We start from the raw sequence: 20,871 nt of genomic DNA on the forward strand, positions 1-20,871 counted from the left end.
GTGGTCCACAGTTAACATCTCAAGAGTTTTTCTTTAGCTTCTATTTTTTTTTAAAGATTAACATATATTAAGCCGGGCGCGGTGGCTCAAGCCTGTAATCCCAGCACTTTGGGAGGCCGAGGCGGGTGGATCACGAGGTCAAGAGATCGAGACCATCCTGGTCAACATGGTGAAACCCCGTCTCTACTAATACAAAAAATTAGCTGGGCATGGTGGCGCGTACCTGTAATCCCAACTACTCAGGAGGCTGAGGCAGGAGAATTGCCTGAACCCAGGAGGCGGAGGTTGCGGTGAGCCAAGATCGCGCCATTGCACTCCAGCCTGGGTAACAAGAGCGAAACTCTGTCTAAAAAAAAAAAAAAAAAAAAAAAAAAGAAATAAATAAACAAAAGATTAACATATATTAATTTTTAGGATAAACTTGGCCTCTACTCTATACCTGGTTTCTTTAGGTACTAAGATTTAAAATTTTTACCTGATCAACTAGAGTTGTTGACTCATGTCTTCAAGGAAATAGGGAGAAAAAGATTTTTTTCGTTTAACACACTTTTTTTTTGTTAGTAGGATGGTGAAACCATTTTGCAATTATTTTATTCCCTCAATCTTATTTGATTTGCATTTCAAAGGAAGTAAACTCTTTTATGAGGTCTGTCCCTTTCTAACAAAACCCAATACTTAAGGTGTGGTAAGTGAACCTGTATATTAAAAGCCATAGAATATTTAGATAGATTTTCTAGGGCTATACCACCTTGGAACATGCCTGATCTTGTTTGATGTTGGAAACTAAGTAGGCTCGGACCTGGTTAGTAATTTGGTGGGAGAGCATTTAGATAGATTACTTCTGGATCACAAGGATAATCTTAATCTAGTACTCTCACAGTGAAACAGAAAGGGCTTCCAGGGACAAACTGAACCTAAACTGAGCCCCTCAACTTTGATTAGAATTAAATGGTTCTTATGCATTTAGTGAGTGCATAACTTTTGGATATTATCATCTGTCTGTTTCCCGTATGTTGAGGTGACTGAATAGAGAGGCAGCCATGTTACACTGCTGATTCTTACCAGTTGCTTTCTTCAGAGAGGACTTTTTGTGTTCAGAAAATGTTATACAACAATGAATTGTAAGACCATAAAAGCTGTTTAAGCCCGAGTGTGGTGGTTCACGCCTGTAATTCCAGCACTTTGGGAGGCCGAGTGAGGTCAGGAGATTGAGACCATCCTGGCTACAAGGTGAAACCCCATCTCTACCAAAAATCCAAAAAATTAGCTGAGTGTGGTGGCAGGTACCTATCGTCCCAGCTACCCAGGAGGCTGAGACAGGAGAATTGCTTGAACCCAGGAGTTGGAGGTTGCAGTGAGCCGAGATTGCGCTACTGCACTCCAGCTTGGGTGACGGAGCAAGACTCCATCTCAAAAAAAAAAATAAATAAACTGTTTAAATGAACTAACAGAGCTAGTTCAGGGTGATTAAATGCTAAATTTGTTAGAAATATAAAGGGCATTTTAGTAAATGAAGGAAATGCCATAAAAATCGTAGGGATATTTTAATAGAGAATAAGGTGGCCAACTTTCCAACCTATAGTTTGGCTTTTCAGCTTAAGTTCCCGTCAAGGTTTCTTTTTTTAGGTCTTATATTGGTAATTTAAAAAAATTATAAAATCTCTGTTTGTAAACAGTAATTCTCCCTTGACTTAAAAAAGGTAAGCAAATCATATGTTATTTTATAAAATTGCATAGGATCCCTAAGATTTTATTATCTTTTTAGTGAAATACTTATTTCTGCTCTTTTTTAGCTTCTTTAAATTTCAGTCTTGATCTTATTATAATTATTGGTGACAAAGTAGACTTTTATAATCTTGTTAATGATTTTATTTTTCTTCGGTGAAAGATATACCTTATAACTTCTTTCATATGTGCTGTTCACTAGGAAATCTTTTGATTTTGCTATAGATTTTAGGAAAGAGACCTTAACCTTATACATAAATAAAATCATTTCTTAAATTAATTTAGAATGAACTTTGAAAATGACCTCTTGTGTTTATGTTTGCTTTATTATCTATATATACTGAAGAGCCTGTAAAACATTTTTTAGTGTGGGTGCAGTGGTATAAAGATAAGCTGTAATTACTAATCTAAATGTTATCTTCAGACAACTGAAAATTCAGGAAGCCACAAGCTTTATGTAAATTTTTGAAAAAAAACTTTTGTATATATAACTGGCCTGTAATTTTGGGACCCCCAAGTTAGGCTTTTAAGAATTCGTAATTTTAAATTTCTATTAAAAAAAAAAATTTTTTTTTTTGAAGTTAGAGTTTCGCTCTTGTAGCTCAGGCTGGAGTGCAACGGCATGATCTCATCTTACTGCAACCTCCGCCTCCTGGGTTCAAGCGATTCTCCTGCCTCAGTCTTCGAGTAGCTGTGATTACAGGTTCCTGCCACCATGCCTGGCTAGTTTTTGTATTTTTAGTAGAGTTGGGGTTTCACTAGGTTGGTCAGGCTGGTCTCGAACTCCAGACCTCAGGTGATCTACCCACCTTGGCCTCCCAAAGTGTTAGGATTATAGGCATGAGCCACCATGCCTGGCCTTTTGTTTTGTTTTGTTTTTTGAGACAGGGTCTTACTCTGTTGCCCAGGCTGGAGTGCAGTGGTATAGTCTTGGCTCACTGCAACCTCTGCCTTCCAGGCTCAAGAAGTCCTCCCACCTTAGCCTCCCGATAGCTGGGACTACAGGCATGAGCCGCTGTGCCCGGCCTCTGTTAAAAAAAAAAAAAAAAAAATATATATATATATATATATATATTTAAAAATATATATATATATTAAAAAATATATATATATTTAAAAATATATATATATATATTTAAAATATATATATATATTTAAAATATATATATATATTAAAATTATATATATATTTTTTTTTTGGTGTAGATACCTCTTTACTACATCAGTGAATTTACTTTTTGTTTTGTGTCGTGGGTTCTCAAGAAAACCTCTAGTTTGGATGATTTGCTAGGAGGATCCATAAGGACTTTGGATATAGTTGTACTCACAGTTATAACTTATTACAGCAAAAGGATACAAAGCCAAATCAGCAAAGGTAAAAGGCACATGAAACAAAGTTTGGAGGAAACTAGTCATAAGCTTCTAAGGGTTCACTCAGTAGAGTCACACAGGAGATGCTTAATTTCTCCAGCATTGAATTGTAACAATATAAGGAAATGTCTACCAGGAAAGCTCTTTAGACACTCAGTGCCCAAGGTTTTTATTGTGAGATGGTTACATAGGCACCCTGTTCCTGGCATGGCATGTACCAGAATTCCAGACTTCTGAAGAAAAGCAGGTGGTTAGCATAAACTTTAGTTGATACAAACAGTTTAAGCACAATGAGCTGCTCTTACCAGTTCTGGCAGTGGTTGTATCTCTCCCAAAATCTATATTCCCAGGTGCCAGCCAATAGTCAACTGTACATTCAGGCTTTTCTAAAGATAGGCAGTCTCAGGCCTGCTCTGTTAACTCTTTTCTGCATTATATATAAATATCCAGTATAACTAAATCTGGTTGCCTGGCATTGTTAATTACAAATTTGAATTTGAGTTTGTATTTAGGTTTGTTAAGTGGTAGATGTAGGGAATGACACTAAACTGATGTGTCATTCACACATCCGAACGTGTGTGTGTGATGTATGTGTGTGTGTGATATGTGATCGATTGAAAAATGGAAGCCATTTGTACGTTATACCATGTCATCGTTACTAAGATTGAAATTCCAAATAGTGTTTTCTCCACAGATTATATTGACAGTGGCTTATATGATGGAAACAAGTGAAGAAAGAATTTTATATGCTGGTTCTGTGGAGAGTGAGAAGTTTCTTTTTTTTTTTTCCTGAAAATTGCCATTTTTTGTAATCTGATAATGAAATTCACCTAAAATACTGAGTACTACTTTAACAACCATATTTCTTTGTAACAGTCCTTTTGAGAAAGACCATATAGTTGGGTAACTCAACAGCCCTGTAGAGAAACTTTGAAATGCTTACGATATGCTGATTTTCACGGATGCTAATAAGTGTTGGTTTCTCTGATATGAGAAATTAAGCTAAAAATAAAATCAGTGTTTGCCAAATGGAAAAAATATTGATTGAAAAACATTTTTTCATTATTATTTTCCAAAAAGATTTTTAAAGAAGAAAATAGGAAACATGCCAATCTTTCTTTTTGTTGTTTATGACTTTGTAAGTAAAGATAGCTAATCATTTTCTACCCATGGATCAGCCTGTTCATGTTTTCCATTCACCTGTCAGTAACATTTGTTTTTTTCATGCGATGTACAGTGTTAGCAAATGTCATGGTTTGCTATGTTTGATTAAACTTATTGATAAGTTAACTTATTGATTTAACTTATTGATAAGACTGCTGTTATATTTTTAAGTTAAAAAGGTTATATATACAATATATATGAAATAATTCACAGGGCTCTATGAATTTTGATTTTAAAAATGTTCTCATTTTGAATTTTGACTGTAAACTTTGTGAATGCAGGGACTGTGTCTGAATACCCACCTGCTGGGTATTCACTTTAAGGTGAATAATAAAAAAGGGTTAGTATATATTTGTAGTTTCAAAAATAAAAATTTCTAGAAATTATATTAAAATAATTTATAATCTTTTAGAAAAGATTATTACGTTTAAACTCTTAGTGTCTTATTAACCAGCAGATCATACAAATCCTATTTAATTTTAGAATGTGTTTATTGTAAAACTTCATTATAACACTTTGTTCCCTTTAATGTTGCCAACATCAAATGTAAAAACACCAAAGTGTTATAAGAAAGTCCACTGTATGTGGAACATGCTCTATAAGCTAATGTGTTTTTAAGGATGCACAGGAACAGACGAGGGAATGTGCCTCCTATGGAACATGATGGGGATGTTATAGAACAGTCAAACGTAAGAATTTCATCTGCTGAAAATAAAAGGTACAGTATTAATAGAAATTCTCCCATTTAGTCATTACATTGTGAAACAGAATGTGCCTAAAACTGGCTAATTGAAAAAGTAGAAAGGTATAGTAAATTAACAGCCTATCTTCTTAGTGAGAAGTGAATTAAAGGAAAAGAAAGGATGAGGCGGTGGTATTAAATAAAAATCGATAGTACTTTGCAGGATTCTTTTAAAAAACAAATGTTTGGTTATAAAGTGTGCCAAGATGTTCTGAAGAAGTCTCTGTCATTACAAAGTATGTAAATTTGTTTGGAATAATAAAAGAAATAGGTATAATTTAATGGACTAAAAACTTAAAATATCTTAGAGTCATGGTGATGCAGCTTGACTGGAAATAAATAGAAAATGTGGCCTGCATGGCGGCTCATACCTGTAATCCCAGCATTTTGAGAGGCCAGTGCAGGTGGATCACTTGAGGTCAGGAGTTCAAGACCAGCCTGGCCAAAATGGTGAAACCCGGTCTCTACTGAAAATTTAAAAAAATTAGCCAGGTGTGGTGGCATGCCCTGTAATCCCAGCCAATCGGGAGGCTGAGGCAGGAGAATAACTTGAACCTGGGAGGCAGAGGTCGTGGTGAGCTGAGATGGTGCCACTGCACTCCAGCCTGGGTGACAGAGTGAGACTCCATCTCAAAAAAAAAAATTGAAAATGTTCCTGCAGTGTGAAATTTTCTTTCAAAAATTTATTTTTGATTTTCAGTTTATCAAGTAGGTAATTTTGATGCTTACTTTGTAAAATTAGTGTTCATATATGTTTCTGTCATGTTGAAAGGAAAGGAAATTAATATGTATTTTATATTTATGTTATATTTATGTTCTCTTTCTACTAATAGTTTTTATCATTTTGGTGGCATTCTTGTGTCATACATAAGAATAAATGGTTTTGAATCTATAGTATACAGTGAAGATAATGTCATATCAAGAAAGGTGTCTTTTTAAAAAAAAAAAAAAATTTATTAACACTACTTGCAATAAGAGAATTTGTTACTTGGTTCTAATTAAGTAAGTAAGTTTTCTTTGAGGAATTTTTTTTCCCTCTTCCAAGGGGAAAAATCCTTTTCCAAGGAAGGAGGTTTTTTTGTTGTTGTTTTGTTTATTTTGAGACAGGGTCTCGCTTTGTTGTCCATGCTGGAGTGCAGTGTCATGATCATGACTCACTGCAACTTTGACCTTCTGACCTCAAGTGACCCTCCCACCATAGCCTCTGGAGTAATTGAGACTACAGGCATGTGCCACTGGCTAATTGTTTAAAAAATTTTTTTTGTAGAGACAGGATCTCACTATGTTGTCCAGGCTAGTCTTGAACTCCCAAACTCATTCTGAGATTACAGTCATGAGCCGCTGTGCATGGCCAGGAAGGAGTTTTTTTAGGGATGATTTTTTCTAAGTGTGTGCATAGGTCAATCTTTCTCTTCTTTTTTTTTGGATTTATTTATGTATACTTTTTTTTTTTCTTTTTCTTTCTTTTCCTTTTTGAGACAGAGTCTCACTCTGTCGCCCAGACTGCAGTGCAGTGGTGTGATCTTGGCTCACTTCAATGTCTGCCTCCCAGGTTCAAGTGATTCTCTTGCCTTGGCCTCTCGAGTAGCTGGGATTAGAGGTGCATGCCACCACACCTGGCTAATTGTTTTTGGGTATTTTTGGTAGAGGTGGGGTTTCACCATGTTAGCCAGGCTGGTCCTGAACTCCTGACCTCGGGTGATTCAGCCACCTGGGCCTCCCAAAGTGCTTGGATTACAGGTGTGAGCCACTGCACCCAGCCTTATGTGCACTTGTATTCTTTTTTTTTTTTTTTTAATTGGGGTAGTTATTGTTTAAATTGAAAAGGATTTTTCTTTTCTTTTTTTTTTTTTTTTGAGATGTAGTCTCACTCTGTCACCCAGGCTGGAGTGCAGTGGCATGATCTTGGCTCACTGCAACCTCCACCTCCTGGGTTCAAGTGATTCTCCTGCCTCAGCCTCCCAAGTAGCTGGGATTACAGAGACACACCACCATGCCTGGTTAATTTCTGTATATTTAGTAGAGATGAGATTTCACCACTTTGGCCAGGCTGGTCTTGAACTCCTGACCTCAAGCAATCTGCCTGCCTCAGATTCCAAAAGTATTGTGATTACATGAGCCACCGCTCCCAGGCTGAAAAAGATTTTATTTGAGAACCTATAGAGCCAATGAAGCAAGCTGAATAAAATGGTTTTGTTTTTTTCTTTTCTTTTCTTTTCTTTTTCTTTTTTTTTTTTTAGAGACAGGGTCTCACTCTTGTCACCCAGGCTGTAGCACACAATGGCTCGATCTTGGCTCATTGCAGCCTCCACTTTTCGAATTCAAGCAATTCTTCTGCCTCAGCCTCCTGAGTAGCTGGGATTAAACGCCTTGGCCACCATGCCTAGCTAATTTGTATTTTTTAGTAGAGATGGGGTTTCACCAAGTTGGCCAGGCTGGTTTCAAAATCTTGACCTCAGGCAGTCTGCCTGCTTCGGCCTCCGAAAGTGCTGGAATTACAGGCATGAGCAACTGTGCCTGGCCAAAATGTTTTTTTTTTAAGCCTGAATACATTGGAGTTGCACTGTATAAAGAGATAGAATGCCATGATTTTACCTTAACCTTAAAAATTTGTAAATATTACAGTGTCCATAGTACTTTGAAAGGCTAATAACTCATATCTACATTTTACTCTAAAAATGTTGCTTCCTGAAAATTATCTGGATTTCAATTCACTCTTTTTCTCTGTCTTTTTTTCTTTAGTGCTCCAGACAATGGAACATCCAAATCTGCTAATCGAGAGATCTGTAGTCCTTTTGCAGGGATGCTCTTTGGTAGGTACAAAATTTCTAATTGGTTGGGTTTGTACAGAGTGTCTTACAATAGTTTTTTAGTGAGAACTCAATGTTGTAATTAATACTACTTTTACTAATAGTAGAAAATGTGTTAAGTGCTTACTTTACGCTAGATACTATGCTAATCATTTAACATATATAGCTCTATGTACAATTTTATTTTGTATTTAAAAAATTTTATGTATCTATTTTTCATTCATGATCTTTATGAACACATCTATGTATAATTTTAAAGCTAAATTATTTAGTGAAGTGCTTTCTGTAGCTGATAATAAAATTATTAGTTTCAGTAATCTTTTGTAAGACGGATCAATCATTACTAGTCAGTAATGAGCTTTTAATTCCATATTTTATTAGGACTCTGTTGCAGTGTGGCTTTTTTTTTTTTTTAACTTTATACCTCCTTCTTTTTTATATGTATTTATTGCACTTTAGGTTCTGGGGTACATGTGCAGAACATGCAGGATTGTTGCATAGGTACATACATGGCAATGTGGTTTACTGCCTCCATCCCTGCCACCTATATCTGGCATTTCTCCCCATCTTATCCCTCCCCAGCTCCCTACCCCGAACTGTCCCTCCCCTAGTGCCCCCCAGCAGACCCCAGTGTGTGATGCTCCCCTCCCTATGTCCATGTGTTCTCATTGTTCAACACCCGCCTATGAGTGAGAACATGCGGTGTTTGATTTTCTGTTCTTGTGTCAGTTTGCTGAGAATGATGGTTTCCAGATTCATCCCTGTCCCTACAAAGGACAGGAACTCATCTTTTTTTATGGCTGCATAGTATTCCATCATGTATATGTGCCACATTTTCCTTGTCCAGTCTATCATTGATGGGCGTTTGGGTTGGTTCCAGGTCTTTGCTATTGTAAACAGTGCCGCAGTGAACATACATGTGCATGTGTCTTAATGATAAAATGATTTATACTCCTTTGGGTATATACCCAGTAATGAGATTGCTGAGTCAAATGGAATTTCTGTTTCTAGGTCCTTGAGGAAGTGCCACACTGTCTTCCACAATGGTTGAACTAATTTACACTCCCACCAACACTGTAAAAGTGTTCCTATTTCTCCACATCCTCTCCAGCATCTGTTGTCTCCAGATTTTTTAATGATCACCATTGTAACTGGCATGAGATGGTATCTCATTGTGGTTTTGATTTGCATGTCTCTAATGACCAGTGATGAGGAGCTTTTTTTCATATGTTTGTTGACCACATAAATGTCTTCTTTTGAAAAGTGTCTGTTCATGTCCTTCGCCCACTTTTGAATGGGTTTGTTTGCTTTTTTTATTGTAAATCTGTTTTCTTTCTTTGTCTGGATATTAGCCCTTTGTCAGATGGGTAGATTGCGAAAATTTTTTCCCATTCTGTTGGTTGCCGGTTCACTCTAATGATTGTTTCTTTTGCTGTACAGAAGCTCTGGAGTTTAATTAGATCTCGTTTGTCTATTTTGGCTTTTGTTACCAATGCTTTTGGTGTTTTAGTCATGAAGTCCTTGCCTATGCCTATGTCCTGAATGGTTTTGCCTAGGTTTTCTTCTAGGGTTTTTATGGTGTTAGGTCTTATGTTTAAGTCTTTAATCCATCTGAAGTTAATTTTAGTGTAAGGTGTCAGGAAGGGGTCCAGTTTCTGCTTTCTGCACATTGCTAGCCAGTTTTCCCAACACCATTTATTAAACAGGGAATCCTTTCCCCATTGCTTGTTTTTGTCAGGTTTGTCAAAGATCAGATGGTTGTAGATGTGTGGTATTGCTTCTGAGGCCTCTGTTCTGTACTATTGGTCTATAACTCTATTTTGGTACCAGTACCGTGCTGTTTTGATTACTGTAGCCTTGTGGTATAGTTTGAAGTCAGGTAGCATGATGCCTCCAACTTTGTTCTTTTACTTAGAATTGACTTGGCTATGTGGGCTCTCTTTTGGTTCCATATGAAGTTTAATGTGGTTTCTTCCAGTTCTGTGAAGAGGGTCATAGGTAGCTTGATGGGGATAGCATTGAATGTATAAATTACTTTGGGCAGTATGGCCACTTTTACAATATTGATTCTTCCTAAGCATGAGCATGGAATGTTTTTCCATCTGTTCGTGTCCTCTCTTATTTCCTTGAGCAGTGGTTTGTAGTTTTTCTTGAGGATGCCCTTTACATCCTTTGTTAGTTGTATTCCTAGGTATTTCATTCTCTTTGTAGCAATTGTGAATGGCAGTTCATTCTTCATTTGGCTCTCTTTAAGTCTGTTATCGGTATATACGAATGCCTGTGATTTTTGCATGTTGATTTTGTATCCTGAGACTTCGCTGAAGTTGCTTATCAGTTTCAGGAGATTTTGGGCTGAGATGATGGGGTCTTCTAAATATACCATCATGTCATCTGCCAGTAGAGACAATTTGACTTCCTCCTTTCCTAATTGAATATCCTTTATTTCTTTTTCTTGCCTGATTGCTCTGGCTAGAACTTCCAATACTGTATTGAATAGTAGGGGTGAGAGAGGGCATCTTTGTCTATGCCAGATTTCAAAGGGAATGCTTCCAGTTTTTGCCCATTCAATATGATACTGGCTGTGGTTTTGTTGTAAATTGTTTTTATTATTTTGAGATATGTTCCGTTGATACCTAGTTTATTGAGAGTTTTTAGCATAAAGGGCTGTTGAATTTTGTTGCAGGCCTTCTCTGCATCTATTGAGATAATCATGTAGTTTTTGTCTTTGGTTCTGTTTATGTGGTAAATTACGTTTATAAACTTGCGTATGTTGAACCAGCCTTGCATCCCCGGGATGAAGCCTACTTGATTGTGATGGATAAGCTTTTTGATGTGCTGTTGCAATCGGTTTGCTTGTATTTCATTGAAGATTTTTGCATCTGTGTTCATCATGGATATTGGGCTGAAGTTTTCTTTTCTTGAGTCACTGCTGGGTTTTGGTATCAGGATGATGTTGGTCTCATAAAATGATTTGGGAAGGAGTCCCTCTTTTTGGATTGTTTGGAATAGTTTCAGAAGGAGTGGTACCAGCTCCTCTTTGTATGTCTCATAGAATTCAGTTGTGAACCCATCTGGACCTGGGCTTTTTTTGGTTGGTAGGCTATTAATTGCTGCCTCAACTTCAGCCTTTGTTATTGGTCTATTCAGGGTTTCAATTTCTTCCTGGTTTAGGCTTGGGAGGGTGCAAGTGTCCAGCAATTTATCCATTTCTTTCAGGTTTACTGTTTTATGTGCATAGAGTTGTTTGTAATAATCTCTGATGGTAGTTTTTTTTTTTTTTTTTTTTTTTTTGAGATGGAGTTTCGCTCTTGTTACCCAGGCTGGAGTGCAATGGCATGATCTCAGTTTACCGTAACCTCCGTCTCCTGGGTTCAAGCAATACTCCTGCCTCAGCCTCCCGAGTAGCTGGGACTACAGGCGCGCGCCACCACGCCCAGCTAATTTTTGTGTTTTTAGTAGAGACGGGGTTTCACCTTGTTGAGCAGGATGGTCTCGATCTCTTGACCTCGTGAGCCACCCGCCTCGGCCTCCCAAAGTGCTGGGATTATAGGTGTAAGCCACCACGCCCGGCCTCTAATGGTAGTTTGTATTTCTTCGGAATCTGTGGTGATATCCTCTTTATTGTTTTTTCTTGCATCTATTTGATTCTTCTCTTTTGTCTTTTTTTATTAATCTGGCTAGCAGTCTTTCTGTTTTGTTGATCTTTCCAAAAACCCAGCTCCTGGATTTATTGATTTTTTAAAGGGTTTTTGGTGTCTCTCTCTCCTTCAATTCTGCTCTGATCTTAGTTATTTCTTGTCTTCTGCTAGCTTTTGAGTTTTTTTGATCTTGTTCCTCTAGCTCTTTCAATTTTGCTGATTGGGTGTCGATTTTAGATCTTTCCTTGCTTCTCATGTGGGCATTTATTACTATAAATTTTCTTCTAGACACTGCTTTAAATGTGTCCCAGAGATTCTGGTACATTGTGTCTTTGTTCTTGTTGGTTTTGAAGAACATCTTTATTTCTGCCTTCATTTCGTTGTTTATCCAGTAAACATTCAAGAGCCAGTTGTTCAGTTTCCTTGAAGTTGTGTGGTTCAGAGTTAGTTTCTTAATCCTGAGTTCTAATTTGATTGCACTGTGGTCTGAGAGACTGTTATGATTTCCGTTCTTTTACATTTGCTGAGGAGTGATTTACTTCCAATCATGTGGTCAGTTTTAGAGCAGGTGTGATGTGGTGCTGAGAAGAATGTATATTCTGTGACTTTGGGGTGGAGAGTTTTGTAAATGTCTGTTAGGTTTGCTTGATCCAGATCTGAGTTAAAGTCCTGGATATCCTTGTTAATTTTCTGTCTCATTGATCTGTTTAATATTAACAGCAGAGTGTTAAAGGCTCCCACTATTATTGTGTGGGAGTGTAAGTCTCTTTGCAGGTTGTTAAGAGCTTGCTTTATGTATCTGGGTGCTCCTGTATTGGGTGCGTATATATTTAGGATTGTTAGCTCTTCCTGTTTCATTGATCCTTTTACCATTATGTAATGCCTTTCTTTGTCTCTTTTGATCTTTTTTGGTTTAAAGTCTATTTTATCAGAGACTAGGATTGCAACTCCTGCTTTTTTTTTGCTCTCCATTTGCTTGGTAAGTCTTCCTCCATCCCTTTATTTTGAGCCTATGTGTATCCTTGCATGTGAGATGGGTTTCCTGAATACAGCACACTGATGGGTTTTGACTTTTTATCAGTTTGCCAGACTGTGTCTTTTGATTGGGGCATTTAGTCCATTTACATTTAAGGTTAATATTGTTATGTGTGAATTTGATCCTGCCATTTTGATGCTAGCTGGTTGTTCTGCCCATTAGTTGGTGCAGTTTCTTCATAGTGTCAATGCTCTTTACCATTTGGTACGTTTTTGGAGTGGCTGGTACTGGTTGTTCCTTTCTATGTTTAGTGTTTCTTTCAGGAGCTCTTGTAAGGCAGGCCTGGTGGTGATGAAATCTCTGAACAATTGCTTGTTCGTAAAGGATTTTATTTCTCCTTTGCTTATGAAGCTTAGTTTGGCTGGATGTGAAATTCTGGGTTGCAAGTTCTTTTCTTTAAGGATGGTGAATGTTGACCCCCACTCTCTGGCTTATAGGGTTTCTGCCAGGAGATACGCTGTGAATCTGATAGGCTCCCCTTTGTGGGTAACCCAACCTTTCTTTCTGGCTACCCTTAGCATTTTTTCCTTCATTTCAACCCTGGTGAATCTGATGATTATGTGCCTTAGGGTTGCTCTTCTTGATGAATATCTTTGTGGTGTTCTCTGTATTTCCTGGACTGGAATATTGGCCTGGCTTGCTAGGTTGGGGAAGTTCTCCTGGATAATATCCTGAAGAGTGTTTTCCAGCTTGGATTCATTCTCTCCGTCACATTCAGGTACACCTATCAAATGTAGATTAGGTATTTTCACATAATGCCATATTTGTTCGAGACTTTGTTCATTTCTTTTTACTCTTTTTTCTCTAACCTTGCCTTCTCATTGTATTTCATTGAGTTCATCTTCAATCTCTGATATCCTTCTTCTGCTTGGTCCATTTGGGTATTGAAACTTGTGTGTGCTTTGTGAAATTCTCGTGTTGTGTTTCTCAGCTCCATCAATTCATTTATGTTCTTTTCTAAGCTGTTTATTCTCCTTAGCATTTTGTCAAACCTTTTTTCAAGGTTTTTGTTTTTTTTACGTTGGGTTAGAACTTGTTCTTTTAGCTCAGAGATGTTTGTTATTACTCACTTTCTGAAGCCTGTTTCTGTCAATTCATCAGACTCATTCTCCAGCCTTGTTCCCTTGCTGGTGAGGAATTGTTATCCCTTGGAGGAGGAGAGGCGTTCTGGTTTTGGGTGTTTTCATCCTTTTTGCACTGGTTTCTTCCCATCTTAGTGGATTTATCTACCTGTGGTCTTTGTAGTTGGTGACTTTTGGATGGGGTCTCTCTGAGTGGATATCTTTTTTGTTGATGATGAAGTTACTTCTTTCTGTTTTTTAGTTTTTCCTTCTAACAGTCGGTCCCCTCTGCTGTAGGACTGCTGGAGGTCCGCTCCAGACCCTGCTTGCCTGGGGATCACCTGTGGCATCTGCAGAACAGTAAGGGTTGCTGCCAGTTTTTTCTTCTGTTATCTTTTTCCCAGAAGGATACCCGCCAGATGTCAGCCTGAACTCTCCTTTATGAGGTGTCTCTTTGGATATACAGGGATCAGGGAGCCGCTTGAGGAGACGGTCTGTTTCTTATAGGAGCTCAAGTGCTGAGCTGTGAGCTCCATTGTTCCCTTCAGAGCTCCTGGTCTGGTACCTTTATGTCTGCTGCAGCAGAACTCATAACCGCCTTTTTTTCCTCAGGTGCTCTGTCCTGGGAAAGTGGGGCTTTTATTTATAAGTTCGTGATGTGCTGCTGCCTTTTTTTCACAAATGTCCTGCCCTGCAAGGAGGTAGTCTAGTCACAGTCTGCCAGCAGAGGCATTGCTGAGCTGCTGTGGGTTCTGCCCAGCTGCTGTGTGAACTTCCTTGCAGTTTTGTTTATAGACATATAGTTAGAACTGCCTCGGTAATGGCTGTCTGCCTCGGTAACGGCAGACTGCCTCTGTAATGGCGGACTGCCTCGATAATGGCGGACTGCCTTGGTAGTGGTGGGCTGCCTTGGTAGTGGTGGGTGCCCTTTCCCCCACAGAGCTGTACTGTCCTGGGTCCAGCTGTGCTGGCTGTGAAACTGTCAATCCAGAATGTTTCAGATTGCTGCTCTTTGTGGGGGTGGGACCCACCGAGCCAGATCACCTGGCTCCGTGTTTCAGCTCCCTTTTTTTCAGTTGAATGGGCGATTCTGTCTCCCAGGTGTTCCAGGTGCCAGTTGAAACGGCCACCCAGATTTATGTGAGCTTTTGTGCGGAGACCCACTGTACCGGCTGAGACAGCCGTGCTGGAGACTCATGGTGCTTTTCCGCCTGGGAATATCCTGGTCTGTGGGCAGTAAAAACTCGTTTGGAAATGTGTTGATCACTCACCCTCTGTGTTCTTGCTTGGAGCTGCATTCCAGAGCTGTTCCTATTCAGCCATCTTGGACCGTCTCTATCCAGTGTGGCTGTTTTTAAAAAATATTTTGGTTTATATATGATAGTTTTTTCCTTAATTCTTCTTTCTAGTTTCTTTAGCTAGTACAAAACTTTGTATTTTAGTTTATTTTCTCCAAATTAAACCTTTCTTTTGTTTGTTCTTTTCATGTAGTTTCTGAGAAGATATTTTGTTCAAATAATGATGATGGTCTAAATTTTCTGTTTATTGGAAATCAAGGTCATTGCTGAATAGCTTGTTTTGCTCTATTAACGCTTGTTACAATTTAATACCAGAAACTATGAGGAGAGCCTTGTTTCTGGTTTATACCTTTAAATATGTGATAGAAAAGAGGTGTATTCTTTGTGTGAAAACTGTAAGAAAAAAATGAACTGAAATTTGGTGTTAGTAAAGTATATGAAGAAATTGAATAACACTTTAATTCAAATTAAAAACAGTCAGTAAATTAAATACTGGTTTTGAGACATATAATTACATTATATTCTTAGGTTTTTGCTCCCTTGTGAATGGCTGTTGTGAGAAAAATGGCATGCCACCTGGAATTTTATTCTAGTATAATATACGTAAGTGAAAAGTGACCAGTTTAATCTATTAGTACCATGTAGAGGCTATATTCTTACTGTTTTATTTGTTTATTTTATTTTAAAAGGCTATATTCTTATGATATATTTTTTTTCTTTTTCTTTTCTTTTTTTTTTTTTGAGACTGATTCTTGCTCTGTCGCCAAGGTTGGAGTGCAGTGGCAGGATCTTGGCTCACTGCAACCTCTGCCTCCTGGGTTCAAGTGATTCTCATGCCTCACCTTCCTGAGTAGCTGGGTTTACAGGCGTGTGCCACCACGCCTGGCTGATTTTTGTATTTTTAGTAGAGACAGAATTTCATCATGTTGGCCAGGCTGGTCTCAAACTCCTGATCTCAAGTGATCTGCCTGCCTTGGCCTCCCAAAGTACTGGGATTATAGGTGTTAGCCAATGTGCCTGGCAGGTGTATTTTATAAAACATGGTAAAATAAGAGAAATGTCTTTCTGAGCTGAGAGCCTACTGATAAATAATTTTTATCAATAAAAGGATTATTCTGCCCTGACCTTTTAATGATGATTGGCATGAGTTTGTCACTAATGCAAACCAGGAATTGTAGATGAATATTTGGTAAGCAGTGGACTCTAATGTTTGAAACAAACCATTAAAGTCATTTAATCCAATGACTTATCTTGTGGTCGATCTTTTCCCCCACAAACTATGTTTGTACATACCTATAGGAAACTTTTTTTCTCCAGAGACAGTACATTCCATCTTTAGATGGCTGTAATTGTTAAGATACTCTTATTTCAATTGAACTAAAATTTATCTTCCTGTAATTTTGTCCCAAGGAAGTCTCTTAGGGCCTTTTGCTTTACTTAAAAAGTAAGATAATTTATTTAGTTTAGAGAAAAATAAATGTATTATGGGGTTTATAACAGAACCATAGGTAATTTAGAAGTATGTTTTAAAATTTCTAAGTATTTGGGGATTTTCCATCTTTTTGTTATTGACTGCTTGTTTAAGCCTCTTATGATCCAAGAATATAATTATTATAATTTCAGTTGTTTCAGGTTTGTTGAATTTCTTGGCAAAGTTTTTTTTTGAGTGGCTCAGAATACAGTCTGTCTTGGTGAGTGTTTAGCATGTACTTGAAAGAATGTGCGTAGTGCAATTGTTGAGTATAGTAGTTTATAAATGTTATTTAAGGCTGGGTGTGGTGGCTCATACCTCTAATCTCAGCATCTTGGAAGTCCAAAGCAGAAGGATCACTTGATTGAGCCCAGGAGTTCGAGAGCAACCTTGACAACATAGGAAGACTACGTCTCTACAAAAAATAAAAAATAAAAAAATTTGGCTGGGTGCAGTAGCTCACGCCTGTAATCCCAGCACTTTGGGAGGCTGAGGTGGGCAGATCATGAGGTCAGGAGTTCAAGACCATTCTGGCCAACATGGTGAAACCCTGTCTCTACTAAAATACAAAAATTACCTGGGCATGGTGGCATGTGTCTGTCATCCCAGCTACTTGGGAGGCTGAGGCAGGAGAATCGCTTGAACCAGGGAGTCAGAGGTTGCAGTGAGCCGAGACAACACCACTGCACTCCAGCCTAGCGGCAGAGCGAGACTCTGTCTCAAAAAATAAAAAAATAAATAAATTAGTGGTACACACCTGTAGTCCCAGGCACTCAGGAGGCTGTGGTGGGAGGATTGCTTAAGCCTGGGAGGTTGAGGCTGCAGTGAGCCATGATTGTGCCACTGCACTCCAGCCTGGGTGACAGAGTAAGACCCTGTGTCAAAAAAAAAAAAAGTGTCAGTTAAGTCAAGTTGGTTCATCGTATGTTCATGTCTTGTATATCCATAATGAATTTTATCTGTTTCTATCAATTGCTTAGAGAGAAGTGTTGAATTCTCCTCTCTTGCCCTTAGTCTGGGGCCTGGAGTGCCAGAGGGATTTTCTTAGTGTTCCTGCACCTTCCCCGTTTTCAGCAAGACCTTCATGTTCTTGACAGTGAGGGCATCTCTCCACACTTTCTCCTCCACAACAGCAGTATATTGCTGTTGCTTGTTACTTGATGCTGGACTGGTCCTGTGCATCTGGGTGTGAGGGATGAGTCTTTCTCAACATTTCTGTCCTTGCCCATGATGATAGCTAAACTCTTTTTTGTGTCTGAGGAGGGTTTTACACCAGATTTTTCACCAGATTTTTTTGCCCTTCCCCTAACAATAACAAACCTTTGCTATTTAAGAGTGTGGGATATTGGGTCCAAGCTGATTTTCTGTCTGTCAACCAATAGCTTGCAGCTTTTGCTTTGTATGAAAGTCTGGAATGTGGACCATATTTTGTGCCTGAATGTCACAGAAGTATCTCTTTCAGGTCTTCTGTATTGTTTGATCCCAGTTTTCCTAGTGAACATTTGGAAATTGCATTCAGGCAGAAACTCCAGTAGGTTGAGTCTGGGCATGGTTTACTGAACAGATCCTTTGCTAATGGTCTCAAAAGGCTGTAATCAAGGTATCCACCAGGCTACTTTTTAACCAGAGGCTTGAGTGGGGAAGAATCTGCCTCCAAGCTAATTCAGGTTGTTGGCAGAATTCATTTCTTTGTGGCTGTATGACTGAGGGCCCTGGCTTCTTATAGGATACCCACTGGAGGCTGCCCACAGTGGCTAGTGGCCATCTGCTGTTCTTTGCACGTGGGCTTCCTCACCATGATTGCCCACTTTATGCCAGCAAGAAGCCTCTGTAAACTCAGGGAGGCCCAGTCCTTCTTCTAAGGCTTTTCACCTGAGTATAGAATGTATCAGGTCCACCTAAGATAATCTCCCATTTGACTACTTCAAAATTAGTTGATTTGGTACCTTAGTTACCTCTGCAAATTTTTTTTTAACCTTTCCATATTCTAGTGTATACAAGTAAGTCACAGGTCCCACCCATTCTCAAGGGAAGGGAATTATAGAGGGATTCAGCAGGGAGCAGGGAACATAGTAGCCATCTTTAAAAATTTTTGTCTACCATTGTCACATTTCTATTACTAGTGTTGCAGTCTCACCAGTGCACTTTAATGTAGCAGTTTCTTGTCTGAACTAGTACCCCAAGTTCTTTGTCCCATGTCCAAGAAAATTAAGGAACATAGACACAAAGGTGGGGTTGGGAAGTTTAATAAGTGAAAGAAAAGAAGCTCTCTGTAGGGAAGAGGGGAGTCCAAGTAAATTGCCAGGTTACAGCTGAATTAAAAAGCTTTTATAAGAAACTCTTCTTCCCTGTAGCAGTTTGAGTAACTTCTCTTGTAAAGCTGTTTGTGGAACTCCTGTTATCTTGTGCGGCTGTGGATATGTCTCTAGGCAAGCCCTTCTCTTGTTTGTATAACTGTGGGTTTGTTTTAGATAAGCCACCCCTGCTCCCATGCAAGTTCCTATGATGAATGTGCCTGAAAAGGGGAGGAAACTTTTTCCTGGTTATATACTAATTAGAAAAAGAACAAAGAGCTCTATGCTGGACCCTGTTTGCTTGTCTGTTCAGGCGCAGTCCGATTTTTTTCCCCACCAGGTTGTTTTTTTACCTGTTGCTGTGACTTTTCAGGCAGGCTGCTTCTGCAGTCTGAATTTTTTCTAAATGATTTTTCCTTTTCCCTCACTAAAGACCAATTTGGTCTGAGTTTGGTTTTAAGCTTAGCTAGGGACCTCTAGAGTAGCCTTCCTTTCAGAGAATAGTTTAGCTTTACTACTACAGAGTGACCTTTCTGGCATGTTCTCTGAAAGACCACCAAGAACCTAGCTGGCTGGAGCTTAAATTTTGCTCCTTTGTTTCAGGTCTGAGAATTGTTCAGTTTACATGTCCTCTTTAGTTTGTTGCCAGACTGAATGGAATTTCACTCTGTGAATACACAAAGTAGCACACTGCAAAGTCTGAAGGAACCTCCTGTGGATTTCTGGAGCTCTTTTTATGTTTCCTGTTGGATCTTTGCTCCATAACTTCCAGCCATTTTAGCCTTCCTGAATTTTGCTCTTTATCTACTCAATTTAGCTCAGTTTCCTGGCCCTCTTTGGGTTATCTTTACTTCTTTGCCTATATCTGTGGTCTGGAAATTTCACTTGGGTAGAAATTGGGTGATTATAGGGCTCACTTTGTTTATTTTCCTTCCCTTAGTTACTACAGTTCTGCACTACCTATTGTCCAGTGTCTGGAAAGCAATTATTTTGTGTATTTTGCCCAGTTTTCCAGTTTTTTTTTTTTTTGTTGTTGTTGTTCTTTTAAACAGTGTGAGGCTAAGTCTTGTCTTGCGTTTGTTATTCTCTCATGGGTCAGAAGTGGAATGAGAATATTTACTTTTATTATAAAACACAGTTATTAGCCTTAATGTAATTTATGTTACCTCTATGGGATCTTCACTGTTGCTGACATCTATGCTTAATGGACAAACTGAGATGCTGTGTGCCCATTGATGGTTGGAGACCAATAATGAAGGCAGGACAGAAATTGCTCTTTCAGTTGCATTCTTGATACCCTGTGATTTTTGTAGTGTTCCAGATCTTGCATATCTAGATTGAGGTTATTTTGTGGCATTAACATATGTAAGGGTTCTTAGGTTCTTGCTGAGTTTGAAAAGAAGAAACTGAGGCCAGCACAAGAAGATCCAGTGCGAATTTATTCAGCTCCCGGGTGAGGTCCTGCGGTCCGACAGGAGGGGCCAGAGAAGTCGCACGGACTCCTCTCAGATGTGGGGTTTTATAGGGAGTGGAGACGTTTGATTGGTTGAGCCCAAGGGGATTGGGGCCCGGACGGAACAAAACGCTAGGCAGGGAGTGGGGCCCGGACGGGACAAAATGCTAGGTGGGGAGTGGGGCCTGGACGGGACAAAATGCTAGGCGGGGAATGGGGCCCGGACAGGACAAAATGCTAGGTGGGGAGCGGAGCCTGGATGGGACAAAATGCTTGGCGGGGAGTGGGGCCTGGATGGGACAAAATGCTAGGCGGGGAGTGGGGCCCGGATGGGACAAAATGCTATTGGGTAGGTCCTGGCGGGGCTTCTTTTCCCCCTGTGAGGGGAGTGGTGTGTCCAAGCTCTGGGTGAGGGAAGGGGGTGTGTGTCTGAGCTCCCCGTGAGGGAGGGGGGTGTGTCCGAGTGCCCGGTGAGGGAGGGGCATGTGTCCGAGCGACTGGCCTTACAACTTATGCAATAATAATAATCTTCTCTGCATTCAAAATTTTTGATCAACTGGATTTTTGTATAAGGAATACCAGGGTGAGGCGTTTGTATTTCTTCCTGTAGAATTGAAGTTTTTGTGTTTTTTTTTTTGAGACAGAGTCTTTCTCTGTTGCCATTCTGGAGTGCAGTGGTGTGATCTTGGCTCACTGCAACATCCACCTCCCGGGTTCAAGCAATTCCCCTGCCTCAGCCTACTGAGTAGCTGGGACTACAGGCTTGTGCCACCATGCCTAGCTAATTTTTTTTGTATTTTAGTAGAGA

General features: G+C 39.2%; 1 protein-coding gene across 17 annotated transcripts in view; it reads left to right on the forward strand.

Moving 5' to 3' along the window:
- CSPP1 (centrosome and spindle pole associated protein 1) overlaps nucleotides 1–20,871 on the forward strand; it is a 143,555-nt gene that overhangs the window by 34,518 nt on the left and 88,166 nt on the right. For 14 of the 17 annotated variants that reach the window (XR_002478127.2, XR_001109123.2, XR_002478137.2 and 11 more), the window contains 2 exons: nucleotides 4,880–4,978; nucleotides 7,745–7,815. The exons of 2 other annotated variants lie outside the window; for them this stretch is intronic. Coding sequence is in view for 11 of the 15 variants with exons in the window: in XM_012463670.3 (XP_012319093.2) it covers nucleotides 4,880–4,978; nucleotides 7,745–7,815 (170 nt within the window). In the remaining 4 variants the exon portion in view is untranslated. The remainder of the gene's footprint in view (nucleotides 1–4,879; nucleotides 4,979–7,744; nucleotides 7,816–20,871) is intronic. One more of the 17 variants, XM_012463675.2, reaches the window with a different exon arrangement.

This window comes from Aotus nancymaae, unplaced genomic scaffold, assembly GCF_030222135.1.
Source record: "Aotus nancymaae isolate 86718 unplaced genomic scaffold, 86718_ANA_hifiasm-v0.15.2.pri h1tg000036l, whole genome shotgun sequence".
Taxonomy (NCBI): Eukaryota; Metazoa; Chordata; class Mammalia; order Primates; family Aotidae; genus Aotus; species Aotus nancymaae.